This window comes from Osmerus eperlanus, chromosome 13 (assembly GCF_963692335.1).
Source record: "Osmerus eperlanus chromosome 13, fOsmEpe2.1, whole genome shotgun sequence".
NCBI classification, from domain to species: Eukaryota; Metazoa; Chordata; class Actinopteri; order Osmeriformes; family Osmeridae; genus Osmerus; species Osmerus eperlanus.
Genome location: NC_085030.1, coordinates 8009046 through 8035649, shown reverse-complemented (window position 1 = coordinate 8035649; position 26604 = coordinate 8009046). Strand labels below are relative to the sequence as shown.

The following is a 26604-nucleotide window of genomic DNA, read 5'->3' as shown; positions in this document are numbered from 1 at the left end:
ATCCAGGTTGGATATTCTAATGCTTTTAGTTCTGCTGCATTCTGACATGAACTGCTTCTTCTTATGACAGCGCTTCATCTTTTTACTCTGGTTGTGCACACAGTGGATTTTACACTGACAACACTGGGATATGTTAAACAGCATTTTTCCAAGTGACAGATTTAAGGAAATTAATTAGCAGGAGAAAGCTTCTTGCAATAGTGAGAAGAACAAGCTCCGCGGCTGGAAATAGAAAGGTAACTGTGGACATCAATGAGACAATTCCTGCTACAGCCTAAAATAACTGGACTTTATTCCATGATTTTCTCAATCCGGAGTCGATTTTGATGTTTTCATCGGATGTGCAATTTGATTTAATTGCTCAAGAGGAATAAACGCCACAATTTATTCAATCTATCAATGAACCTATTATTCTAAAATACGCTTTAACAATGGACAAATCGTGATTCTGATTATAATTCAACTGGAACATTTCTAAAACCTCTATTCATATCTACTTATCATAGTGGACTTGTTAATCGGAATTTTCCTTTTTGAATAAATCATTGAGCTTATTTTTTTTATTTGATCGAAATGGTCTGTTCATCTTTTCAGTCGTGCGTACCAGGTTATATGAGCTGCGCCGATTTACATGGGTAAATCACTGTTCTGAAACCATTCAGTATGTTTTCACGTTGCTGTCCTCCCCAATATCTCGCGCTCTGCAGCAGGCTGGAGGATTCGATTTAGTGCAATGAAGTGCAATGAAGTAAAAATACTTTGAACTTGAATATTGATTAAAACAAATCTGTTTAAATCTTAAATCTATTCCCCGGACAACTTTTTGATTGAAATGAACAAATTGGAACATTTTGCCTGTTATCTCTAACGTGAAGGCGTGCGCGTTATTTGTTTATATACAAGATCCTAATTACGGAAAAGGAAGAAAGAACATCAACAGGTACAATGCAAAACAGAGAAATGGATTTGATACAATGTCTTTTGGTCGTCCTTTTATGTTGGACTGGGGCTGAGGCTGTGATCAATTTGAAATATTGGATAAACGAGGAGCAGAAACCAGGTTCAGTCATTGGAAATGTGACAAAGGACGCACAACTGCAAGGATTTCAGATTGCACCTCAACCTCCGTACTTGCGTGTGATCTCCAATTCGGAGCCGCGATGGGTGGAACTCAGTCCGGCTGGAATCCTTACGACCCAACAAAAAATCGACAGGGATGTAGTTTGCCGACAAAACCCCAAGTGCATTATCTCTCTGGAAGTGATGTCGAAGTCGAACTCGATGGAAATCTGTGTCATAAAAGTTGAAATTAAGGATTTGAATGACAATGCACCTAGATTTCCAACAAACCACATTGACATCGAGATTTCAGAGAATGCCTCTCCAGATACAAGGTTTCCCCTAGAGGGGGCAAGCGATCCGGACTCTGGCATCTTCGGTGTGCAATCATATTCCATCACCCCGAATGAGCTTTTCGACTTGGATGTAAAGACTAGAGGGGATGGGTCCAAGATTGCTGAGCTTGTGGTGCTAAAATATTTAGACAGGGAGACGCAGTCTCACTACACATATCAAATCAGTGCGGAAGATGGGGGAGACCCTCCTAAAATTGGCGCTGTTCAGTTAAACATCAGAGTAATAGATTCGAATGACAACAATCCCGTTTTTGATGAGTCTGTCTATACTGTTAATGTGATGGAGAATTCTCCCATCAATACAGTAGTTATAGACTTAAACGCAACGGATCCCGACGAGGGCACTAATGGCGAGGTTGTGTACTCATTCAACAGTTACGTCACAGACAAAACGAAGGATGCGTTCAAAATTGATCCCAGAACCGGCGTTATCACCGTAAATGGTGTCCTGGACTATGAATCCATGCACATATATGAGATTGACGTTCAGGCCAAAGATTTAGGTCCCAATTCAATACCAGCGCATTGCAAAGTCACAGTGAACGTCATGGACTCTAATGATAATCCACCTGTCATTAGCTTATTGTCGGTGAACACTGAGATGGTGGAAGTAAGTGAAAACGCACCTCGTGGATACGTGATAGCTTTGGTGAGGGTTTCAGACAAGGACTCGGGCGCCAACGGCAAAGTGCAGTGTAGGCTTCAGGGCAACGTACCTTTTAGGCTGCAAGAATACGAGAGCTTCTCAACTATACTTGTTGAAGGTAGACTGGACAGAGAGCAAAGAGACACGTACAATCTCACAATTCAAGCAGAGGATAGCGGTATTCCACCTTTACGAGCCACAAAGTCTTTTGTCGTTAGAGTAACTGATGAAAACGACAACCCCCCTCATTTCCTAAAACCCCACTACCAAGAAATGGTCCTGGAGAACAACCTGCCTGGTTCATGTTTGCTGGCAGTATCAGCTGTAGATCCGGACCTGGGCATGAACGGAACCGTGTCGTACACAATAGTTCCAAGTGAAATAAAACACATGGACGTTAACACCTATGTCAGCATTAATCCATCAGGTCGTATCTATTCCATGAGATCTTTTGACCATGAATACACAAGGACATTTGATTTCAAAGTGTTGGCCAGAGACAATGGGAATCCATCTTTATCAAGTAATGCAACAGTGCGTATTGTTGTACTGGATGTCAATGATAATACACCTATTATGACAACCCCCCCTCTGGTAAATGGCACAGCCGAAGTGTCCATTCCAAGAAACGCTGGAGTAGGTTACATGGTGACACAAGTTAAAGCCGACGACTACGACGAGGGAGAAAATGGAAGGCTAACATATTCCATCTCAGAAGGAGACAGGGCTTTCTTTGAAATCGACCAGGTGAATGGCGAAGTTAGATCAACGAGAATGTTCGGGGAGAACGCAAAATCCACCTACGAGATCACAGTTGTGGCACGAGACCATGGGAAGCCTTCGCTATCAGCATCAGCATACATTGTGGTCTACCTGTCACCAGACTTGAACGCACAGGAGTCTATCGGACCTGTAAACCTGTCTCTGATCTTCATCATTGCCTTGGGTTCAATTGCTGCTATCCTGTTTGTCACCATGATCTTTGTTGCTGTAAAGTGCAAAAGGGATAACAAGGAAATCCGAACATACAACTGCAGGTACTGACAACATTATATATAATTTCTTATTTAATGTCAAATCTTTCCTTCTATACATTACAACATCATTCCACCTAATGGTGTTTGCTGTGTGTGTGTGTGTGTGTGTGTCTGTGTGTGCCTAGGATGGTATTAGTGTGATGGTTTAATGGTTCCACGGTAGAAGGCCTAATGCACGACAATATACGCCCAAAAGTAAATTGGCTTTAAGGACTGTAGGCACAACATAAAGACATGTAAGACATGCAACGGGGTTCATAGAAACATACAGCTGTTTATTTAGGCTATTATGAAAAAAATTATATCAGAGAGGTTATGAAGAAGAACAATTCAAAAGATAGATTTTAGTGTTTGGGTGTGAATGTGACTTTGGTGATCTAACCAAATTGAAATTGTATCAGTGGTGCCTTGGCTTATTGATTTACATAGTCAATCTCTCCTGGTAAACAATTGGTTCATAAATATGGGAGTGGAATTGCCAGGTTCAATTTGTGGGTGTGTCGCAGGCCAATTAATAACCCACTTGTCCTAATCAATCATAAACGTTACCCACAAATATTGTGCCACCCACCATCGCCCAAGCTCCTTTTCATAAAATTAATGATGATTTGATTCTTGATAAAGCAGATAGATGTAAGATCATTTACCAAATCACTTAACTGTAACATTTCGTTTCTCTCGTAAGATAATGAAGCTAATTACGACAAGCAGCTCATTATCTTTGAATAATTCAAAGTGATCCGCTTTTGACCTCTAACTCATGAACCGTTGGGCTGATGACAAGCCTGGCCAAGGACATTATTTGCTTGATCTTTCATATTGAAAAGGCAGTTTTCTTCATAAATCTGTAGCATCAGCTCCCACTCTGATTTCCCTGTGCTACATTACCTCTTCAAATTTACATATAGATTGCATTTGTGAATTTAACCTGGAGCCATTATCATATTTTCTTCTGAATGTAATTTTGTTGATGTGAAGTTGATTTAGGCCAATCATGCAAAGACTAGGATTTCCCCAAGCTTGTAAAAGCATGGGAAGTGGGCCATATTTTACAAAGAATATTATAGGCCAAATGGAATGCAATATTAATCTAGATAAATCTTAAATCTTAAATATCTTAAAGTCATACATGTCCAAGATTACTTTGTTGGTCAGAGCTTATCTGAAAAAAACAATACAACGTCTGTATTTCCACAGGTGTTTAGGCCCAACGTTATATGTGACACGGCACCTTTAAGGCATCCTTCTGGCTTTATCATAAAGAGACGTCATCTTGCGAGTAGACCACATGGGAGTTTGGCTTGGTGGCATTAAAAGTAAAACAGAAAATTCACAATTTTCAAAATCAGCAATTTATTCTGTATCCCACATACCCATCTCTTTGAAAGTCCTATGTGGGAATGAGTTTTCCGTCTGGCTCTTAATCAGTATTGATGTGCTGTTCTTCTGAATAGCTACAGTACCGCGAATCTGAGCTGTGTTTTATCTGCACTTCATTGCCTGTCCTCTGTCAGTCGGAAGATGTTTCCAGACAGGTTTTCAATTTGGGCCAGGACCAGTGTGGACAATGACAGTCACTTTTTTTTTTTTTTTTTTCTTACAACCTCCCTTTTCTCCCATTCTGAATCTAGGGAGAAAAACAGCTTTCAGATGGCCTGGAAAAGATTACAGTCCAGTGCTGTTTTCATACATTTTCTTTGATAATAAGAAGACATACAATGACAAAACCGTGTTAGTGTGTTCTACATATACAGGACGTCAACGTTTCTTTGTAAAACATTTTTTTTAGAACCTGTTTTTTTTGCACTTACAATATAAAGGTCTAATATATCTTCCCACTCAGGCTAAATATAGTCTTTCTAAAGGGGTTTCTATGCAAATGTTTGAACATGTTAAAAACCCAGTAGACTAGACCATGGTCAGATGGGATTCATGGCTTGAGAGCACAAGCTGCTTAATATACAGCTTCCATTTATACATTTGCAAAATGAAGAATGGACATTGGCATATTTCGATAAAGAATCTCTGGCTTTCTCATTTTTGCTGATTAGCGTCCAAATGCTTTTCTCAAGTTAGCACCAGGCACAGATAATTTCTAAATGAATCTGAATCTACAACTCTCCTGCACTCCATATTGCCAGTGGGGCTTGGTAATGAAAAAAGGGAATTAGTGTGGGCTGCGCTTTGACTGCATATTCTGGTGGTGCTCTTTGATATCATGTGTTCTTGTGTGTGCGCGCTTCTGTGGTTTTGGCATGTTTGCATTGTGTGTGATTGTTTGTGACATGGTGACTTGCAAAGCATGCAAATGCAAACAAATGAGCTTGGACGGCTCCATTGGTGGCCGGGAGAGGAAGAGCAGCAGAGTGTGAACTTCCTCTCTTGGACACGGCCAATGAGCGCACGTCTGGCATCTCGGCGGTCAGTGCCCTGGCATGGCGGGCATGGCGGACCCTGGCTGAATGGGTGGGCGAGAGGGGAAGGTAGAACACTGCTTTATTGAGTCTGTTCAGTTTCTTCTACCTGCGCAGGGTGGCGGAGTACTCCTACGGCAACCAGAAGAAGTCCAGCAAGAAGAAGAAGCTGAGCAAGAACGACATCCGTCTGGTGCCGCGCGACGTGGAGGAGACGGACAAGATGAACGTGGTGAGTTGCTCGTCTCTCACCTCCTCGCTCAACTACTTCGACTACCACCAGCAGAGCCTGCCGCTGGGCTGCAGGCGCTCCGAGAGCACCTTCCTCAACGTGGAGAACCAGAACTCGCGCAATGCCGCCCCCAACCACGGCTATCAGCACGCCTTCACCGGCCAGGGCCCCCAGCAACCCGACCTCATCATCAACGGCATGCCACTGCCAGAGGTGAGACCCTCTCCGCTCAACTCCGATCTGCTGTGTCCATCTACAACCTGCGCTGCCACTGCCTGGCAAAGGGGGGGGGGGGTCATCCTGAGAGTGACAACAAGTATTTGGGGGGGGGGGGGAGTTGGTGGGGGAGGGGGGAGCAAAGGAGGATCCTTGGGGACATGGGGAGGCAGGTACTGGAAGGGCATAGCTGACTTTCTGGAGTCCGGTTTCGTGATTGGGTGCAGAAGGTCAATTATCAAAGTAGTGAGTATGCCATTTTTTTGTTTATCTGTTGTACCTGATCCGAGGTGATGGGAGAAATGTCCTCATACATATTAAATCACAGGGTTTGACATTTTTGGTGCCAGTTACAAGGTCGAACATTATGGAGCGTTTCAGATAATACTAGGCCAGGTATCAACAGAGTAACGGTTCATTTTCTATTCATTTGAAGCCAGGCCTATTTGAAGTGCCATGTGTGGCCTGGTATAGGGCCATGAGAGAGGATTCCATCCAGACATTTCAAGGGACAGGCGACACAGGGACTGACCTGTGACTGAGCGAGCTGTGCCAAGCTGAATTTGGAGGCCTGACAAAATGGATTATTTGGCTTCCCCTACCTCACTTGTTTTTTGTGTGCTGAGCTATTGCAAAAGAACAGGAGTCTGAACACCTGCCAGATGCATTGACCCAGCTAATCAGCTCCACCACATGTCATTTCAGGTGCTAGCAGAAAGAATAATCATTGTTTAAATGCTCTGTCTACCAGAGGACCGGTCGGCTTAACGTCGTGTTCAGAGCAAGGCAGAGGTTGCTGTGTGTAACTCTGTACAACTATGTCACACTATATTGAGCCCCCATGCATACTGTTTATCATATTGACGTTCAGTGCATGGATGGAGATGGCAAAGGTCTCACCCGAAAGACTATTCAAGCTGACAGTGTAAACCTACCAGCTGATCTTTAGTTTATAGATCTGGGGCTCTATGAACTGGTCTGTTGAAGTCCTTGGACAGCTTCTCTCCCTGACCCACTTCTGCTGTCTGCCTAGTCCCACAGGGCGAGGGTTTTCACAGCCATGCTTATTCCTGAAGACAGCTGCAAACAAAGCCTCTCCACATACATGCATGCACACAACCGCGTACACACACACACACACACACACACACCCACACACACACACACACACACATATAATTGATGATTCCAATCTCCAGTTGACAGTCACTGTGAGAAGTAAAGGAAAAAAAAATCCAAAAACAAAACAAAAAACATGGGAATGGTATTGATCTATTGATTGGCTGATCCAGGGAGATCTGGGCACCTATAGATCCCGAGAGGTCGATAAGACCCACTTACAGCCATGCTGATTTACAGACACTGTCTGGATTAGATGGGAGAGAGAGAGAGGTAAAGAGAGACAAAGAGGGAGGTAGGGAAAAAAATAGAAAAATTATTGAAGGGTGCACTGAGTTCATGCACTGAGAATTTTTTTTCATGTACCTGAAGGTAAACATGCAGGTCACGACCCTCACTATAAGGGAAACAGAGGGAAGAATGGAGAATCCAGCTGCACAGAGGAATTGCCTAGTGTTGTAGGAGCTGTAGCAACGGCCTGTGTCTGAAGTTTAAGCATCCAATAAAAGCACCTGTGCTGCAGGATTAGAGAGCCTTTATTTGTTTCGCTTAATGAAAAAGAGGAGAGGGAGACAAACAGCACAGCGGACTGATTTTGATGATTTCATATGCAAAGCTTGGAGGTGTCTGATAGGGCTGTATTAGAGCAGTGTGCTAGATAGAGAAGGATGAAGAGAGGGAGGGGGGGGAGGGAGAGAAGGAGGAGGAGAGGGAGAGAGTCTTAATGCCAGGTGTCTGGGCCCCACCACGTTTTCTCATTTTCTCAGAGCCGCTTGATTGGCCTGATAAAGGCAGCGGCTACTTAACATGCAAGCTCCATCGCACTCTGCGTTCCACATGACGTTGACAAACATCTCTTTGACCACAGGCCGTGCATATTTTTTTCTGGATCGAAAAAAAGTGCTGAAGGCCGTTCAATTGGACCGAGGGAAAGAGAGCAAGTGAGGTAGACAATAAGAGAGGCAGAAATGGAGAGTTTTATACCGGGAGTGTTTGTGTGTGTGCATCCACCCGTCCCCAAGCAAAGGAAGGCAAGCTCAAGATAGCCTTTTTTATGACATTTACAAAAAGCTAGTAGCTCCATTGTAAGACACTGCTGTTGAATAAGATGTTGTCATTGTAATGTTTTTGCCATTTATGTGCAGGACAAACAAATGCCTCTGCTGTGAAATGACAGATAATAGCTTTGTCACGGTGAGCAAGCCAGGACTTGAAAACCACTTGACTCCACAAGTCTATCCATCTCCCAGAAGGTCTGCTTAGAACACACCGGCTGCTGCACTATTGTGATTAGAGATGCTGCTCTGCCCCCCCCCCCCCCCCCCCCCCCAAATACTTGTTGTCACTCTCAGGATGACCTTGCAATCATCTGTGATTTAGCCTTCCTACTTGTTTTTTTTCTGCCATAATCTCCATATTTGTTCACAAGCAAAACCGTGATTGCAGGCTTCGTCTCATGGAGACGGAAGTTTTATGGAGACCAGTTGACTTTGAGCTTAGAGGTCTGCAGTGTGAGAAGGCTAAGAATACCGAGATGACCCTGTAGTTCCATTATTGCATCACACCACACACACACCAGAGCTACACACCAGGCGCGCCAGAAACCAAGCAGATACCCAACTTGCTTTGTAGCGGGTGAGAGCAAAATACACATTACAGTAGAGAAACAGCAGACTGGAGCAGAGTTGCTCATGACAACACTGACATGTGTCCCAAAGGGTACAATAGCAGTGTGTACAGTATCCCCCTCCTGAGACAACTCAACACTATAACAGGTTTCCCTCAGAACACTGTCCGTTGTTCTGCAAAGCTTCCACAGAGAACTGTTTTGTTGACCTGCTTGTGTTGGGCAGGAGGAACATAGTTGACTGGAGAATAGAACAGTTTTACATGGCTTAATTATGGTAGATCAGTTGGTGGGAGAAGACAATTATACAGTAAAGGAATGGCCTCTGGCTAGCTTGTGTTTTTGAATTGGTAATGTGTACTGTGTCTCTCTGCACCTGTGACATCAGATAATGAACGTAGCAAGATAATACGTTTTATGGATATTGATTCCTTTGACATTAGCCTTGTGGGGAAAAAGATATTGCAGATTTATTTTATCGAGTTTAATTATGGTGCTAAATGAAACGGAAAAAGGGAGGTGTTCTTTGCACTCCTCATGTTAAGTATTACATCTCTTTGAGGTGGGAAGTCTACAAAAGAGCCTTATTCCTCAGCCCTCTCCAATTTTGACAAGTTCAGTTCGATGTTAATTGAAGTAATCCTCTCCCAGATGCATTCATTCTGCTACCTAAAAGATGGCAACAGAAATGCAACTGTAAGCATATGGTTGCATGCCATGCAGTTGCCTTCCTGGGTTTTGTACAAAGTAGAGAAGGCACTCAGAGCTTGGCTTTGTTAATGAATCTCAGTCTGACTGAATTTCCAGCACCGCCCGAGTGACTCGAGGAACTCCACAAACAAAAACAAAGGTGGCCACAGCAATATGCTAATTGTGCTGTTTTCCCAGTTAGTGGTTCAGACATTTTAATGTTGCTTGGTTGGAAACCGACAGGGAGCGGTCCCAGCTTGCCTGCAAATCCCCCGCTATCACTTCACATCAGGACAATATGCAGCAAATGCATTCAATTGTGTCATATTGAGCATGCAAAATAGATGTCATGCTGTCGCCACGTACTACACATCTGCTTGGCCTGCCAATCACTTTTCTTCTCTCCCTTTCGCTTTTAAAAATAGTATGTATCTATATTTGGCATGGCCCTGAAACATTGACATTTTAATGAAGAGAATCCAATCTGAGTCTTAAATACATGCACATGAAGTTAAAGTGTTTTCTGTTTTCAGCTATTTGTTCTCAGATCTGGTACTTTTGATGTTTTGTCTCACCAATTTGGGTTGTAATTTCTCGAAGCAGTCATTATTGTTTTGAGCTAGTGTTCTTCACATCCCGTGACCCATTGGCTTTCATGAGAGTGATGGATCTGGTTGAGTGGTATTATACAAACTCAAGTAGCTTCGGTAGCCTGTGATCTTGATGTCTTTTGTTGTGTTCTGACAATCTAAGCCCTTCGTTTCCCCATCACATTTTAGTTTTCCAGAGTCTGTCTTCTTTAATCTGGTCGCTTTCCTTTTAAGCCACTGAGATATTTGGCACATGTGATGAGCACTATGTGGAGAATGAGATTTTTGACTCCCATTTAAACAGACAGCCTTTTTGTATTTCTCTAAATTTCATCAGACTAATCCAATTAATCACCCTAAATCCCAGACAAGATAAAGTAAAGGTCACAGCATGCCGTCTCAAACGTCAAGGCTTTCTGCAAAGACTCCATTGAGCTCAGGAGAGTGCTATTCAAACACTTTCAGTAAGAGGTGTCCTCTCCCTATCATGACAAGGAAGAGAAGAGTTGTTTGGGGAAGAGGGGGAAACCCAGATCTCTCACACATAGAGGCTGCTGATTCGTGGAGGCCTGAACGTTTTATCTGCTGAAAGAGTTGCGGGTGTACTACACTGGCTTTAATGTGTTCTCTTCTGAGTTTAGTGAGAGAGCTGCATCTTATCTTCGACCCTTTCCGATGCACGCTGATTGAGTCCTGGCAGAGGAGCCTGGGAATTATCAAGAAAGGTTGTGTTTGTATGCCAGAGACTTTAAAGCGTGCTGAGCCTCAAGTGTTTCTTTTTTGTCAAAACAAATAAAGTGTCAGTCACGCTGACAGATGAGGAACACAGTGACATTCATGCACACAGTGGCGTTGTTATGGTGTGTAGTTTTACCGTCGCTCTCATGATGAACCACTGTGAGGGAGGGGCCACTGTCTGATATACTGACGTTGTCCTATTCGACGTGTCTACACAGGGTTTACAAGGAATGGCAGCCATGCCCTTGGTTGGGTTTATATAGCCTTGACCTGCCATCACTGGGCGTTCTTTTCTATGTGGGGGAGGTACTGTAAATATGTCAAACCAACCTGAGGCAGCCAACCAGGACTCTTGAAGCCTCTGGACTGTTGCCCTCTTGTTGAGATCAGAGCGTGCAGGCAACAGCTGAGGTGTCAAATCAGACATGAGTGACAGGGCCTGACATACACATGTCACTGTAGTCCCGGCCTAACCATATCTGATGAAAGAGGGCTATGCACGTCAGGAAGAGAGAAAGAGGGAAAGAGACCATTCATTTTCTACAAGTAATTCAGCATGTTCTCTTATTGCTCTACCTCCTAAACAACATTTTCGGTTCAGAGTCAGTACCTCCACAAAGATGTGCATTTCAGTTGATGAAGTGTAAATAGCTACTCACCCAAAAATGTTGCATGCACATGCTGTGCCCTAAAGCTATGGGAGTCCAAATAGCAAACATCAGATGGTTGCAGAGTTTAGAATATCAGCACTTCCTTGCTTTGATTTGATTGAATCGTGATAGTGAAGTTTTTGAAATTCAAGCAAATAAATTGCTTTAGTATATTTAAAGGTTGTTCTCATACCAAAAGAACAATACAATTGCTATAATTACTTTCCTACAGTGTCTTGTTCAACATGTGATCTTTAGTGGTATGATCTTAATCAGATTTTTGCCCAAAATACCCCAAATTAAAAGAAAATCAGATGATACACATATTATTTCCCACATCCTTAGCTGTGTTCCACACCAGAGAAACACAGTAATTTGAGTTTGTCATGATTAGAGGAGAATGTAACACAACCTAATAAATCCCAGGCAATTTCAATATATTTCCTCAACAAATAGTAATCATAATCTAGCATCATGTTGAACGCATCCAGTGTCCATCTTGGACATGTGAGTTTCTAATGGTGTTGGGCCTGTCCTGGCATTTTCAACACAAACAAGGAGAGTAGAGGCCACCAGAATAAATGGAATGAAGGAAATTGACATGGTGATGTTTATCGCCAGGGAAGGAGAACATCATTATGCACCTTGTTAAGCCCTTCTAGCAACGTTGGTTTGGACATAATTACCCATTTAAATGAGTTTCCTGCAGCACTGTTTTTATTTCTCAAATTAAACCCTATGACACAAATATGCCACACTCCATTTTCCTTCACTGCCGGTCTTGGGCTATCTCGAGTATCTCCTTAGGCAGGTCTCAGGGCAGCATGTTGAGGAAACATACCTTTGAGCTATTAAATGTCTAGTATCCGTCTGTACTTTAACTCAGTATATACTGCTGCAGTCAGTATTCTAAAGATGGCCCTGGATGGATCATAACTATCAAAAATGACATTCCTGTTGAAATCCTTTAAATGAATGAACACGGTAGACAAGCTTTGCCCCACTGTAAGAGCATGAATGCATCTTAATCTCATTTTAATCTTTCGTAAGATCTAAAATGTTGTGCATTTGGCTCATGAGAATTCCCGCGGCTGTCTGTTGCTTGGTATGATGGAAATCCACCGTACTGGTTTAGCCCAATCCCGTCTCATTTAAGAGAAGCACAGGATCAAGTGCTTTGTAAAGCATTTCACAGTTTTGTATACACAATTCATGTGTAGGATTTCTTTGTTGGGAGAGGAAACAAGATGGCAGGCCTAATAAAGGTGAACAGGTCTGGTTGAAGCCCAAATGGAAGTGAAAGCTGCAGGAGAGGGAGAAAATAACTTCATTAAATGATTTTTGTCTCTCCTAAGCTCATCTCTCATTAACACAGATTTGGCTGCTAGCGTTTAAAAACGCCTGCAGTTAAATTAATAGGAGACAAAAGGTCGGCCTACATTCTTAAACATGAGCCGCGCCTCTTGTTATTGCCTGGAGGAAAGGTTACTGTATATTCGGACTGTAGGACACATTCAGAATATGTTATTCTATAGTATACACTCAGTCCAAGATACAGACTTTTTTTCCCCGTATATACCTGTATTTTAGAATAATAATCAAGTTTAATCGGTAGTAAGTAAGTAAGTGTACACAACCAAGGATTTTACTATGGTGGGCATACAGTAAACATATACAAGTATAAGGTGTTGTTTACCATTCAGAGCTGTTTCATCATGGGACTGAAGATAGTAGACTCCCCTCCAGTATGTTTGCGCCCCTCGGCCGAATACTATCAAGTGACAAGGGACTTTTAGGCTCTTTAGGGAAATTAAGATAATTCTTTTCATATCCAATGTGTGAGGAACAACCAAACCAAGCTATTTCCAATCGTGAGAAAGAGCATGAAAAAAAAGTAATTATGACTTAATATAATGACCATCATTATTTGAGTGCACAAAAATTCATTTTGTCGAAATGTGTAGAGTGGAAAGGTATTAATTAAAATTCATGGATAACGATATAACTTGTATATATTTTTGCACAGTCCTCTGTTGCCTTGCCAGTTAAGAAATATTTATATACTCTCACTACTCTTTCTAAGGGGGGTTCTCAATAATAACCTCAATAATAGATGGTGATACTGTGTTGTTAGAGTGATTGAGAAGTGGGGGAGAGATACAGTGGAATGTCACAATGCTCATTGTGAGAAGCAGGGTCATTGTGAGAAGCAGGGTCATTGTGAGAAGCAGGGTCATTGTGAGAAGCAGGGTCAGTGGAAAGATGGTCTTTCCAGGCACCTAACTCCAACACTAGGGAAGAGTGACCTTTCCAAGTGTCCTGCTTTTTGCCTAAAACAAGAGGAAGTAGAAGGATGTTAGTTAGCATCTTCACTATCAGATTAAATGTCAACTTCTGCATAATTGGTGGAAAGAACTGCAGAGAAAGATTGGAGAAATATAAATGTCCTATTTAGCCACTGCAGTGCAGAGGTATATGTCACTGTAGCCATGCAATTTCAGTCATGTTTGATCACACGTTATTGCCACTTTACCTGCCTTCAATATAGGAACAAGAAATGTGCATCATTTAATTTGGGAATAATATAATAATCCAGTTATCTATTTAATTCTATACAGGGACAATACATATTTTTGAGATTAGTGTATTATAGTGGTGTAACTGACTTTTTGTTTCTGTCTTTTGAGGAATGCAGAACATATTTAATTTCATTTATTTGCGTAGCATACAATACACTGTAGCTGTATGATGACAGCGGAGCCGGTTTGTAGCCTAGCTACAGCGATAGCTGCAGGCTCAGAGGCAGGCAGGCTAAGGCTAAAGAAACAGCAGGCTAGCGTAATTGCGCATTGTTCATCCACAGAACAGGAGGCAATGCATGTAATGAGTTGTAGCACTCTCTCCCGACCTGCCTAATGGGTTATGACTAGCCATAGGCCTCTCAGAGGGGCCCCCGTCCCCCTCGGAGTCTCTGCCCGCGCCATCAATACCACGACCATCGTCTCAGACCTCATCTGTCTTTCTCATCTTACTTTTTTCTCTTCCCTTAACCTCTGTCGTTCTCTCTCTCCCTCTCGGTGTCTCTCTCTCTCTCCCTCCTCCACCCTTTCTTTTTGTCACTCTGTCTAAGGAGATGGTGGGGAGCCTTAATGTGTCACATTGTTACAATGCCTGGTTCTCTTTCTTATTCATGATGTCGAGGCTCTGAGCAGTGATTCTGATGCACAATGCTATAGTACGTATTCAGAATATCCCACTGGCTGTGCAGGATTGTTTGATGGGATACTACAGCGTTAGCGAGCGAAACACACTGACAAATGCACGTTTCCGTGGGGAAATGCTGATGTTACGAGTAAGGGATTTGTTTTTAGAAATCGGTTTACTTTTTTCTTCTTCAATGTCTGTTTAGCATTTTGATTATCTAGTTCTGAAAGCAATTCAAGTGGGCCTTGTTTTGCTCCGAATTGTTTTCCTTGGATTAGGGCTTTGGAGAGAGGCCCCTATGACATATTGTTTACGCCCATACAGTATCTTGTTTACTGGGAGACAGGGAAACTGTTTCCTGGGTTGAGTTATATCAGGTCAAGTTAGAAAGACAAGAATGTGTGCCTCTGAATAGATTAAATACACACTTTCAACTGAGCAGGGCAGCTGAAAGGGGCAATAATGATAATGGCTATGGTTGTCTAGCTCTGGAATTCATAACTACATCGCTTTTATCACCTCGCTCATGTCGTCAGACAGCAACGCTCCGCATCCCAGCCAGTGTCGGTGCAACACAATAGGATGTCAGTCTTTGGGTTTCCTGTCACGTACACCGTTTGACATCCCGCTGCACAAGTGACCGAGTTAATGAATGAAAGCGCTCTGGCTCCGACGTGCTTAGCTGTTGCGAGCGCAGTGGGTTTCAACAAGAGCCCTCAACTTCCCTTGCTCCCCTCTGCCCCACCAGCTGTTCTTAGACTGGCCTTAGAGGGAGCTAGAGTGCAAGGGAGAGCGCCCCTAGTGGTGCCATGGGAGACTACAGCTTGTTTCTGTACTGTAATGATGGGGGTTTAATGTCCCTCCAGGGAGCATGGTGGCAGGGTCACCATGGAGTTGTGCTCGCTCGCTCTGATCCTACCCAAGTGCTGAGGGATCATTATATTAAACCGGGCTGACAGGGCTGTTAATAGTACACACACATACACACACCCACACCCAAGCGCACACACCCACGCAGTCGCACAGATGCACATGTACACGCACACACACACAGTCTGGAATATTTCGAAGGAAGGTTAATGTTTTACTCAAACACCCAAACTTCATCCTAATTAAAACAATGTCACTTTCTCACATATATCATGTGAATGTAGTTTTTTTGAGAGCATCACTGGTGCTATCCAGGGATGTTAATATAGCTTCATGTTGCATGAGTAATGTTATTGCACTGTTGGGGTACTTTGTCCTTTGTCCTTTGTCTAGGAATGGGAATGGAGATGGTTGCACTGGGATCGATTTGAACCCTCCATTGCACACTCCATACTGTTTGTAATTTCCTTTAAAAAAATAAAACCCCCCAAAAATATTCCTAGAACATCTTGAATCTAGTTTCAGTGGTGTTTAGTGGCCCCTTGCCTACAATAGCCCTTAAAAAACCATTGCCTGACCAGTGTGTTTGCTTGTGAGCTTTTCTTTCTGTTATTCCTAACAGAAAAGAGTCTATTCCTAAAGAAAACCAGACACAACACTATTGGGGGAAGGGCTACAGAGGGGAGTGACTTTTCATTTACTTGCTCCTCGGTAATGATTATTGTAGCCACTAAGCCCCAGATTTGGCCTTGTTTTGCTGTGAGTAGTAGCAACGACAACAGGGACAGGACAGCCTCGCCCTGGCTGACAGTGTTGTTTGGAGCTAAGCTGGGAGGCTAGTGGTGCCAGGTGAAGAGAATGGAAGACAATGGCTGGGCAGTCACAGGAGAGCAGCTGGGCATGGGCAGAGAAAAGGAACAGGGGGGGATTTGGATGGGCAGGGACCGGGCTTGGCGGGTGTGGTACCTGAGGGTTTTGGGTTGTCAACGGAGCGGGATTTTTTTAATTTATCAGAGCCCACTCAAATTGGTCTGTTTTGGTGGGACACGCCAAGCCTAGTGACTAGGGTCAGAGCCAGCCTGCATGAGCAACTGCAGAAAGATGACTTTTGGTTTAATTTGGAGGACCAGCCATAATCCAGACTAAGTCTCTTAAAGCTGTAGTCCCCCCCCCCCCCCCCCGGAGGATTATGGGAGCGTCTTTAAAAGGATAAGGGGCTGCTTATCAGTGCCTCCCTCAACACTTCTTAGCAAACATGGGGGTGGAGGGCTCCCAGTCACCCAGTACTGACGCGTATTTATGTGTTTGTGCCACGGAGATTGCTGATCAAACAAGTGAGATCAATGAAAATCCCAATTGACCATTCTAAACCTCTAAAGTCATGAAGGCAAATGGATTATAACAACCTCCAACGTACCCCACTAACTGTGGACTGTATGTAAATCTGGACTAAATATAGGACCATAAGGGGATGTCCAGCTGTTCTTTATAAGCTGAATGCTTCTAGCCTTTATAATCACCTTCACATGCATACCGAGTAACTCCATTTGACACTATTGCCCCAGCACTTATTAAAGGAAACCGTGCATTTAAACCCAAATGGGAATGCATAAATGCTTCAATGTCAGAGGCATGAGGATCAAAGCCAAGGTCTGAAATTAGCACATTTCCTCAAGTTTATCTTGTTAATAAATGCACAGCCTCCACAAAAATACACCCACTGTTTTGTTTTGCAAACAATTATCTTAGTCCTTTCAGGAAATGTATTGATATGAAAAAAAAGATATATATTATTTTATTTTGTCAGAATGAGAACTTGGAAGATTGGCTTGAAACACTTCTTCTATTTTAAAGTGCCAATGCAAATGGAGGTGTGTTTTTTTAGCTGATTTACATTTACATTTAGTCATTTACAATGACTAAAGGCAACCTTCGGATTACTAGCCCGATTCCCTCACCACTCAGCCACCTGACATCCCAGATTAATAAACACTTGTTTCTTGAACTACCATGCTGTGATGTAGCTAACACACGGCACATGCCAAAATCAGTAAATAGAAAACGTGTTTAGATGAGATGTTCAGAGATAAGAGGAGAGTGAAGGGGGACACCAATTTAAACTTGTTTGTCTCACTAGTGCTAATGAAGTATTGTTTTGGAGGCCTGACTGGCTGTCAGAGTTGCAAAGGGAATAGGCACCAATATACCACTAGCCATCGTACGTGTTGCTTGAGATGCTATATTTGAGTGCGAAGCTGCTTTGTATCTCATTGGTGTGTGGAGAGGGCGCAGTGAGGCTGCCCTGCAGGGATCATCCTGAGGATCCTTGGTGAGAGATTTTGGAGTCCAGGGAGAGGGGTGTAGAGCAGAGGGAGGAGATGGAAATAGAAGTGCTTCTGAGTCTGCATACTTGTTTACCTGGTGACACCATTTCAGCCTTAGCTCATTAACCCTGCACCTGGGCTGGGAAGCTCCATCTCTCTCCATGTCTCTCTTTTTCTACTGATGTTAAGTCAAGGTGATACTAAAACACAACACAAACAGTACAGGGCATAGGACAGCTGGAAGGTAGAATGCAAGTCTATTTCACCTATTTCTATTTCAAGTATTCACCACTTTTCTCCAGCTCCTTAGCTTGAAGCCTTTCAACTGAAATCTTTTATTAGATGTTGGAACACAGGCAACATGATAAAGTAAAAGGTCGGTCTCAGCGATCCCCAGATGCCAGGTCCCTTGCTCTCACAACATCTTCTCTCCCCTATCTCTATGCAGACAAGCCTACAAATTGTTTGGCTTGACCTTTGCTACAGTAGCACTAATTATTACCATCAAATAGGCCCTGGAAACCACACTGCTAATTATATTGGATTTATTTGAAGGGACGGCCATGCCATTTCTCTCTGGCCTGTCAGCGCTGCTGTCAATGTGGGTGATCGAAGCCCAGACTAGGTTCATTTGGGTAATTAAGTAATAGCAATTTGTGTTACAATAATTGCACTGCTGTAATATCAACAAGGAGCATTACCATCAGTTCATATGGACCTAAATTAGCCCCCCTCATGCAAACAGTACCCTATGCAAATGATTGGCCCTAGACTGTCGAATAAAGAGTGATCAAGAGCCAGAAATGTTGTGTAACACGTGTAGTGACCCTATTACCCTGCTGTTTTTAGTTTCCACCTCCAACACCATGCATTGGTGTTTTAGAAAGGAAGTTAAAAGGAGCATTTTCAAAGATTTCTGATTGCCCATTAAAGTAGGACCTGCGACCTCAGGTGTCACATCTTTTGTATTACATAAAGAGCAGGGACGATAGGAAGCGATATTTCTCAAAGCTCCAACATGAATGAGCAGGGGCAGAGGGAGCGGGCTTTTGGCTGGCGTGCTACTCATGTAATGAGCCTAAGAGGGGCCCAATTATTCCAGTTGCGATCAAAAAGAGCCCAAGATTACTTCTCTTCCCCTTTTTTCTTTGACATTTCCCACAGTAACATCTTTTGAGGGGGATAAAGAACAGAAGCGGAGAAAAGAGAAGCTGCCAGTGAACAGTATTTTGCAAGTGCTCGAGAGTCTTTGAACAGTTGCATGGTGTTAGCGGCCATAGCCATGGTAGTACAGCGTTCCCTTGTTTGACGTTGTTTAGATCTTCTTGAAACAAAACCCCCTCTCCCTGTCCACGGTAGATGATCTCCTTTAGCGGGCCTGTCACCTGGCCAGGACAGAGTAGAGGCCTTCCAGTGACTGCCACCTTTAGCTGTGGTAGAGCGATGGCTGCACACAATAAGCAAATTATTCAGGGTTATGGAAAATCGCAGGAAGGCAGAGATATAGTTCTTTACTGGCGCTCATTTCCGAGATTGCTCCTTTCCTTCCACAACTTAACAGTGGAAGTCGACTTCCAGGCTGCACAAAGAAAAGAAGAAGTTATTCTATTGTGTGCAGATTTCGCACGCTTTTCATTTCATTAATTCCCCAGATTACAAGTAAAACGCATATTATATGTCTCTGGGTAAATAAAAGGATCGCTCTGCCGTAGGATATCAAACTACATCAGCCTGCGAGGAATTAGATTGGCTGTTAATCACAAAGCCATGAATATGGAAAAATGAATAACATTATTCACTGCTGCGCTGAGACAAAGACTAACTCCCCCAATCTACATCAAAACAGATAAACATCCACCCCTAAGATACGTTCTCCACTGATAACCATGCTGTGTATGTCGAAGACTCCCTCCTTCTCTCAGTTGCTTTCAGACAGCTCAGATAAGCAACAACAATTACGACATGTTGTTTACGGCAGCATAACAAACGGATTTCAGGTCTTCATTTCAAATCAAATCAAATCAAATTTATTTGTATAGCCCTTTTTACACGCAAGCATGTCACAGAGGGCTTCACATATGCCCATAGAACTGCCCCTCAACCAACCTAAACCTCAAGAAGTCAAGGTGAGGAGAGGGGTTTCGTCGGGTGTCTTATTCATTTCAAAGCGACTGCAGGGACTTCATTATGTCTAGGCAGAGCAGTCAGACAGCAGCAGGCATGAGTGAAGACAGTACAGGACGTGTTGAGGCCGCGGTGGGCTGTGTCCTCTGTCCCCTTTGGAACCAGCAGCGGTGGGAGAGAGGGGGTCAAGGGGAGGCCTGCCGTCTGTTGTTGTTTTCAACGGCCCTGGATTTCCTGTCTGTCCTTCCTCATGTCCCTCTCTCTCTCTCTCTCTCTCTCTCTCTCTCTCTCTCTCTCTCTCTCTCTCTCTCTCTCTCTCTCTCTCTCTCTCTCTCTCTCTCTCTCTCTCTCTCTCTCTCTCTCTCTCTCTCTCTCTCTCTCTCTCTCTCTCTCTCTCTCCCTCTCTGAGTCAAAAAAACTGTTTTCCCCCCAAAGACGGCCCTAATATAAATTAAATTAAATGAAGTCGGAGCTAATCCCTGTGTGTTTCAGCTGCTGGAATCCCCCTGCCCGCCCCCCCCCTCCCCCCTCCCCCGGTGTACCAGCGGGTCAAGCCCGCCGCATCTGGCCCCCTCTTTGCCGGGCACGCTCTCAAGCTGCTTCTCTTCTGCTCTCTGACGGAGTCGACAGCAGGCCCCACTCTGCCCGACTCCCCCACTGAGACTGCTGCATGTGTGTGTGTGTGTCCACCTCCCTGCAAGCCCATTGTACGGCTTGTAGATTGTTTAATTGTGCATTTACAGTATAAACAGACCAGCACCGTGGTCTTCTTGTCATGTTGTCACTATTAACAGCCATCATTGTCACGCTTACGTCTGTAAACACTGCAAGTGCTGAAACAACACAAATGTGTTTATCACATGAGATAACTAGACAGTGTGCAACTAATAATAATGCTGAAGAGGCTGGCTGACCGGTAGAGATGATATTTGGTGTGTTATGCCCTGTTGGTTGTCTGTTGTGGCCCTGCCCCCCCCCCCCCACACACACACACACACACACACACACACTCCACCCCATCCTGCAGATGTGACGTGCTCGGAGCTAATGCGCTCTCGTCAATCCCGCTGCTGACAGATGCCTAGAAAGGCCATCCTGAAAATGAGCACCAGATGTGCATCACATGTAACCACCGGCAAACAGGATCAACAAGCTAACTAGCGCTCCATTACTGGATCCCTGATTGGAGTAGCCTTGTTGTGGTTGGAGACCAGGATTTATGCCCATCTGGCCTAAGCTCTTATGTCTGATGACCCTCACAGCATCACACCCTACACATCTACCACTGCTCTGAGGCCTGCCTCTTATCCACCAGACAGAGGTCTGGTAACTGGTTTAATGCAGACATTGTGTGCAGATATTGTGTGTGTGTACCTGTGTGTTTGTGCTTTGGGTCTTAGAACTAGCACACGTGCCCTAGCAGGGTTCCATCAGCCCTCTGGCCAGACCGAGCTCAGTGTAAACATCGTTTGTTTGAGTGAGTGGCCTGGTTTGCAGGATTAATGAGTACTGATGAAGTTCCACCTGTATTCAGGGTGCTGCCTTCCTGTTTGCCTGAGTGTCTCGGCCTGGTCTGGAGGCGGTGACTCATGCCTTTACCGAGTGTCAGATTAAGGCATGTCAATAACGAGACCGACTCAATCCATCTCAGAGTGAGTGCATCCGCTCACAGAGCCTCCCAGTCTGTAATGAGCTGCCGCAAATCTCCATCCAACAAAAATGTCTGGAAAGATGCCTTGTCATGGTGATGGAGCTGGGAGAGAGAGAAAGAGAGAGAGAGAGCGCACGAGAGGGAGAAAGAAAGAGATGGGAAGATGGAGAGGGGGCGGCTGCGGTAGAAAGCTTGTCTGCCGCCCGCCAGCCATTTGGGGAAAACACAGGCCAAAGGTACCATCTCATGACTCCACTACTCCATATTGTGTCACACAGTTGAAATACACCCACAACTAGGCAGGAAGTCCTGAATTTACAGCTTACTAGTAAACAAACTTGGACTCAAGCAAGTGTTGTGTCCTGTCAGTATCTTTTTTTCAAGAACAATAATGTGCAAACCACTAAGGTCAATTTACTTCAACAACAGACTGACTGAGTTGTTCTCTGTAACTGAAATGAATGAATTACACTGTACACACAGAGTAGCAGTAGACGTATACTTGATTTCTGAGACTTAAGACTGTGGAAGAGATGCTTTAATTTGTTCCATGCAAGGTTTTGCTTTACTGACGGGGAACATTCAACAAATATTTGGGAACTATTAGATTAAATAACAGTGGCCCCTCCTCTGTTGAACAGTGTTTAAAAGATATGCCAAAATTGAGAACATTCAAAAAGTGCTTCCTGTTAATTCACTTGGAAGGCTAAAATGGCTGCTACAATAACAGTTCCTGTTTGTCATGCTTATTGCCTGAAGGACTGAAAGCCTAGCAAATCTGTGTGGATTAAATACTCCGTATTTCTTTTGACAAAGCCTGTGCAGAGATGTGCTACCCACATTTCTCAGGTGACGCCAAGCGGACGCTGCCGGAGTTTAGGAGGAAGGGTGTGAAAAGTTTTCATCCTGACATCCAAATTAAGGAAAACCCCCCGGGACTCGCCGGAGGGGAAGTTTCTACTATTGGAGTTTGATTAGGTTCTGCAAGCTTAAAGAAAAGTAAGCCGATTTATCCTTTGGAAAAAGCTATGTGATAGCCAAGTTTTTTCTCTCTCTCTCTCTCCCTCCCACTTTAAGTACTGTATGTAAAACGCTAAATCTTAATCTCATTGATTTATTTTCTCTTTTCAAAAAGACAGGGTTGATAAAAGTAAGCTTTGACACACACATGCACGCACACAGGCTTGAAACCACAGGTGTCAGATGTAACCACCTCCCCATCCTGACGTCCATGGTTTGAAGCTGTTGAGAGTGAGACATGATGGCTCCCTATTCTCAGTAGAAACATTGCCTGTGTCTAATTTCCATGTTGCCACAAAGGCAAAACGGACAACAACACAGGTGCTACTTTGCTGCTCTCATGACTGGCACGTAGCAACAGGGGTTCAGTGGGGTGGAACAGCGATTCCCTCGTACGACAACAGGCAACGCTAAAACCCAGCCTTGGCCGAATGCGCTGGAATGCAGACGTCTGCAAGGGGGGTGGGGGTGCGGGGGGTTGGGGTGGGGGGGGGGGGGCGCTATTATTTAAAATCTTTTCATCATCCTGAAAGAGAGGAAAATAGCTTTGACGTTGAAGACCTCATGAATAATGAATGCTGTTGCTATTAATGTATGTATAATTAATCACATCTCCTCTGACTGCACTCAAATGGAGTCTATAGGGCTGAGTGTGAGGAAGCCTGTCCCAGGCTATTGAGTAAGTTACAGGATAAAACACAAGGGCATGATCTGCTTCCCTATCTCTGGCTAACACAAAGGCAGAGCAGGGAAATAACTCAAAATACCCCAGCCTTTTTCCCCTCAGTTTATTAGAGCAGCCGGTGATTGTTTTCCACAGAATGGGTAAATATTTGTTTTGTTTCACACGGGAAAGAAGTGAGATGAAGAGAGAGAGAGAGTGTGAGAGAGAGAGAGAGAGAGAGAGAGAGAGAGAGAGAGAGAGAGAAAGAGAGAGAGAGAGAAAGAGAGAGAAGGGAGAGGGAGGATGAGGCTGAGGCAGGAGGTGGTGTTCTGTTGACGTACGTATCTGTTTCATTGTGTTTCCTCCTGTCTTGCCATCCGTCTAAACAATGCAAGGGCTTCACACGTGGTCAAGGCCATTCTCATGATAGTCTCGGATTTATATTCATCACTGTCTCTTTCCCATTTAAAATACAGTAGTATCTGCAGACAAACAAAGCAATGTAAAATGCTCAATCCAGTGCAGCTTTAAAAAGCCATTACAACATTTTCTCTCAGAAATCACTCATGTTCATAATAAGATTGATTCCCAATTGGGCAAATTGAGTTTGGGCTGAATTGACAAGTGATAAAGTGAAATGATGCAGAGAACGTGACAGGTTATTTGTCTTGTGCCCCCTTGTCACGATTGATTGCCTATAATTTGAGTTTGCAGGGGAGCCAGTTGATATTAAATGGTAACAACTCCTCGTATTCATCATCATGGCTCCTTTTAGCAAGCAGAAATAGAAAATGTAATCTCATCCACAAGCATGGGTGTGCCCGGGGCGCTCCTTCACCCTGTTTATCGCTGATCCCCCCCAGAGGGACCCTGCCTTTTCCAAGGGAAGAGACAAATCTATAATCTAGCAGATGGCAGAGGATCTATGGGAAATTCTATAACGGGGGAGGCGAAGTGGGGGGGGTTGGTGGAGGGTTTGGCAACCCAACAGAGGCTGAGGAGCATTTCCTCCCTCTCTGGGGTGGTAAACACCGGGGATAAATCCTCTCCCACTGTAGCAGGGGCTGTGGTGGTCTGTGTCACCATTGTCGAGGGTGCCACACAGAGCGAAGCGGAGCTACTTAGAAGTGCAGGGTGCAGACCTGGAATGCCGAAGGTGCTGTTCGAAGCAGCAGCATTGGTGGGGGTGCCGGCACAGGCGTGCAAATGGGAGCTTGTCGGGCGCTTTTTGGAGAGGGGGAAAAGGGAGACGCTCTGTCTGTCTGTGTGTGTGTGTGTGTGTGTGTATGTGTGTGTGTGTGTGTGTGTGCAGAGAGAGTGTGAAAGGCTTGAGGGTGAGCGTCTTTCTTCTCTGTTGTTGGTTGTTGGAACAGGGGGTGTAGGATGAGAGATCTGCTCAGCTCTCTCATGTCTTCTTGGTCATGCACACAGACACACACACACACACACACACACAGTGACTACATGACCAAATCAACAGAGAAACAGAATCTCCCCTGCTCTGCAGCTTCACTGCAGCATTACACAAGAAGGAATATATGCATATGTAAACAGTTGCCTCAGACATTGACCTTTTCCCAGCCAACAGAGAGTTTGCCCCTCTCCTCTGTCTCTCTTTCTCTCTCTTTCTCTCTCTTTCTCTCTCTTTCTCTCTCTTTCTCTCTCTCTCTCTCTCTCTCTCTCTCTCTCTCTCTCTCTCTCTCTCTCTCTCTCTCTCTCTCTCTCTCTCTCGTCTCTCTTTCTCTTTCCTCTTTCTCCCTCACGGCTTTCACAGTCCTGCCTTCCTAAGCCTGGCCTGACAATAGGGCTTCTGTTGTTTCTAATCACCAATGGCTTGCTCCACTGACAGCATAAAACCTCACCTGCACGTTCAGAGTCTTAGTGTCCTGGAAGAGTATATCAACAACAGTTGCAACAGAGTGTGGTGGATCATTACATGTCACAGTTCCTCCATGGACTCAGGGGACTGATGAGTAAGTCCTTACGATGAGTCAAAACTAAACCTATACACTGAAACTGTGAAGATCAAATCTGCAATCTGTTTGTAACAGAGGTTCATGTTACCGTATGTGTTTTCAGACTCTAGATGACATTTGGGCTGTTTTCCTATTTGTAAGTGGTTAGTATAGGGGAAAAGATATAGCCAAGGGCAAGCCTGTCTCCAGTCATACACTGCTGTAGCGGAGTGTGTTTGCAGGCAGCTTGATGGGATTAGAAAGCTGCATCCATGACAGAACTAAAGCGTTCCTCTTCCAGACCTCATTTTTCAGTGCTTATTTTTCAAAACACGTTTTTATCTAACCCTTTCCCATTCCATCCACATTTGAGGAAGATTTAGTCCGCGAATGAAGTAGTTTGCTCTCTAAAAAGGAATTATACAGTGAATTAACAGGCATTTTATCTAATGCTTGCAAAACAAGGACACAGTCTGATAATTAATAATTTGCTGTTAAAGTATGCTGCTTCAATTAGTCTTAATTTTTTTTTGCCGCAACCCTTCCATGTGTAAATGTGCGTTTAATTGTAATGGTTGATGCATCGCCCTTGGTAGAGATAATGCGTAAATTGCTACCACCGTCTGACATGTTTTTTCTTCTTCTTTTTTTCTATCTCCCTGACACCTGCTTAACTTCCTTGGTACTTGTGTCCCCCTCCCTTCCCCCCGCCCTGGCACCCCAAACCCCAACCCTCTCCGCACGCTCCCTGTGCCCCCATACAATGAATACACTTGCATCCAGACTACGGAACCAATTGTCACGCTGGGAGGAAGGCAAATCAAATCTCACGGCAGCAACTAGGCGAGGAGATTGCTTTTCCTCTCTGCGGCAGAGAAGTGAGGCCCAGCATCCCTCGGCTCCCTTTACGGAGGAAGTGAGAAGAGGGGCAGAGAGGGAGGTCGAGGGGGTACATCTGGGGCAGAGAGGGGCGTCCTCTTGGTCATGCTTTACCCATCTTACTCTCTTTTTTCCCCCCCATCCGCCCCTCCCTTCATCACTTTCTTCCACTTTGTCCCCCCAAAAGCCCCTCCACATCAGTCACCAGTGAGAAAAGGAGCCTCTCCACTCTCCTAGTGCCCCAGTCCTCTCCAGATGAAACGGAACAATAATTACGGGGATAGAGTGACTCTGGCCGCCAAACCGGGGCCACTCGGATCACAACAACACATTGTCCAACCTGATTAAGTAGCCATTTGTGGTTGCTGGCTGTAGTTAAGCAGCCCTCATCCTCTAGCCTGAAACTTGACCTCTGGGCAAGAAATATTGACATGTCTTCCCATTTCAAGTCAGTCAGGGGCAGGAGGTACATTTCTTTACAGGAAGCCCTTTGCTAATGCATCAGATTCGCAATCAGGTCAAGCTTTTCAGAGAGTTTC

General features: G+C 44.2%; 1 protein-coding gene across 7 annotated transcripts in view; it reads left to right on the top strand.

Annotated features, from left to right (window-relative positions):
- Positions 1 to 804: 804 nt before the first annotated feature.
- The window catches only part of pcdh19 (protocadherin 19), a 51521-nt gene continuing 25721 nt past the window's right edge, over positions 805 to 26604 (top strand). For 2 of the 7 annotated variants that reach the window (XM_062476160.1, XM_062476159.1), the window contains exons 1-2: positions 805 to 3098; positions 5630 to 5957. In XM_062476160.1, the coding sequence (XP_062332144.1) occupies positions 946 to 3098; positions 5630 to 5957 (2481 nt within the window). In that variant the 5' untranslated portion in view covers positions 805 to 945. Of the gene's footprint in view, positions 3099 to 5611; positions 5958 to 26604 lie in introns of all 7 variants that reach the window. The other 5 variants (XM_062476158.1, XM_062476157.1, XM_062476162.1 and 2 more) reach the window with 4 other exon arrangements.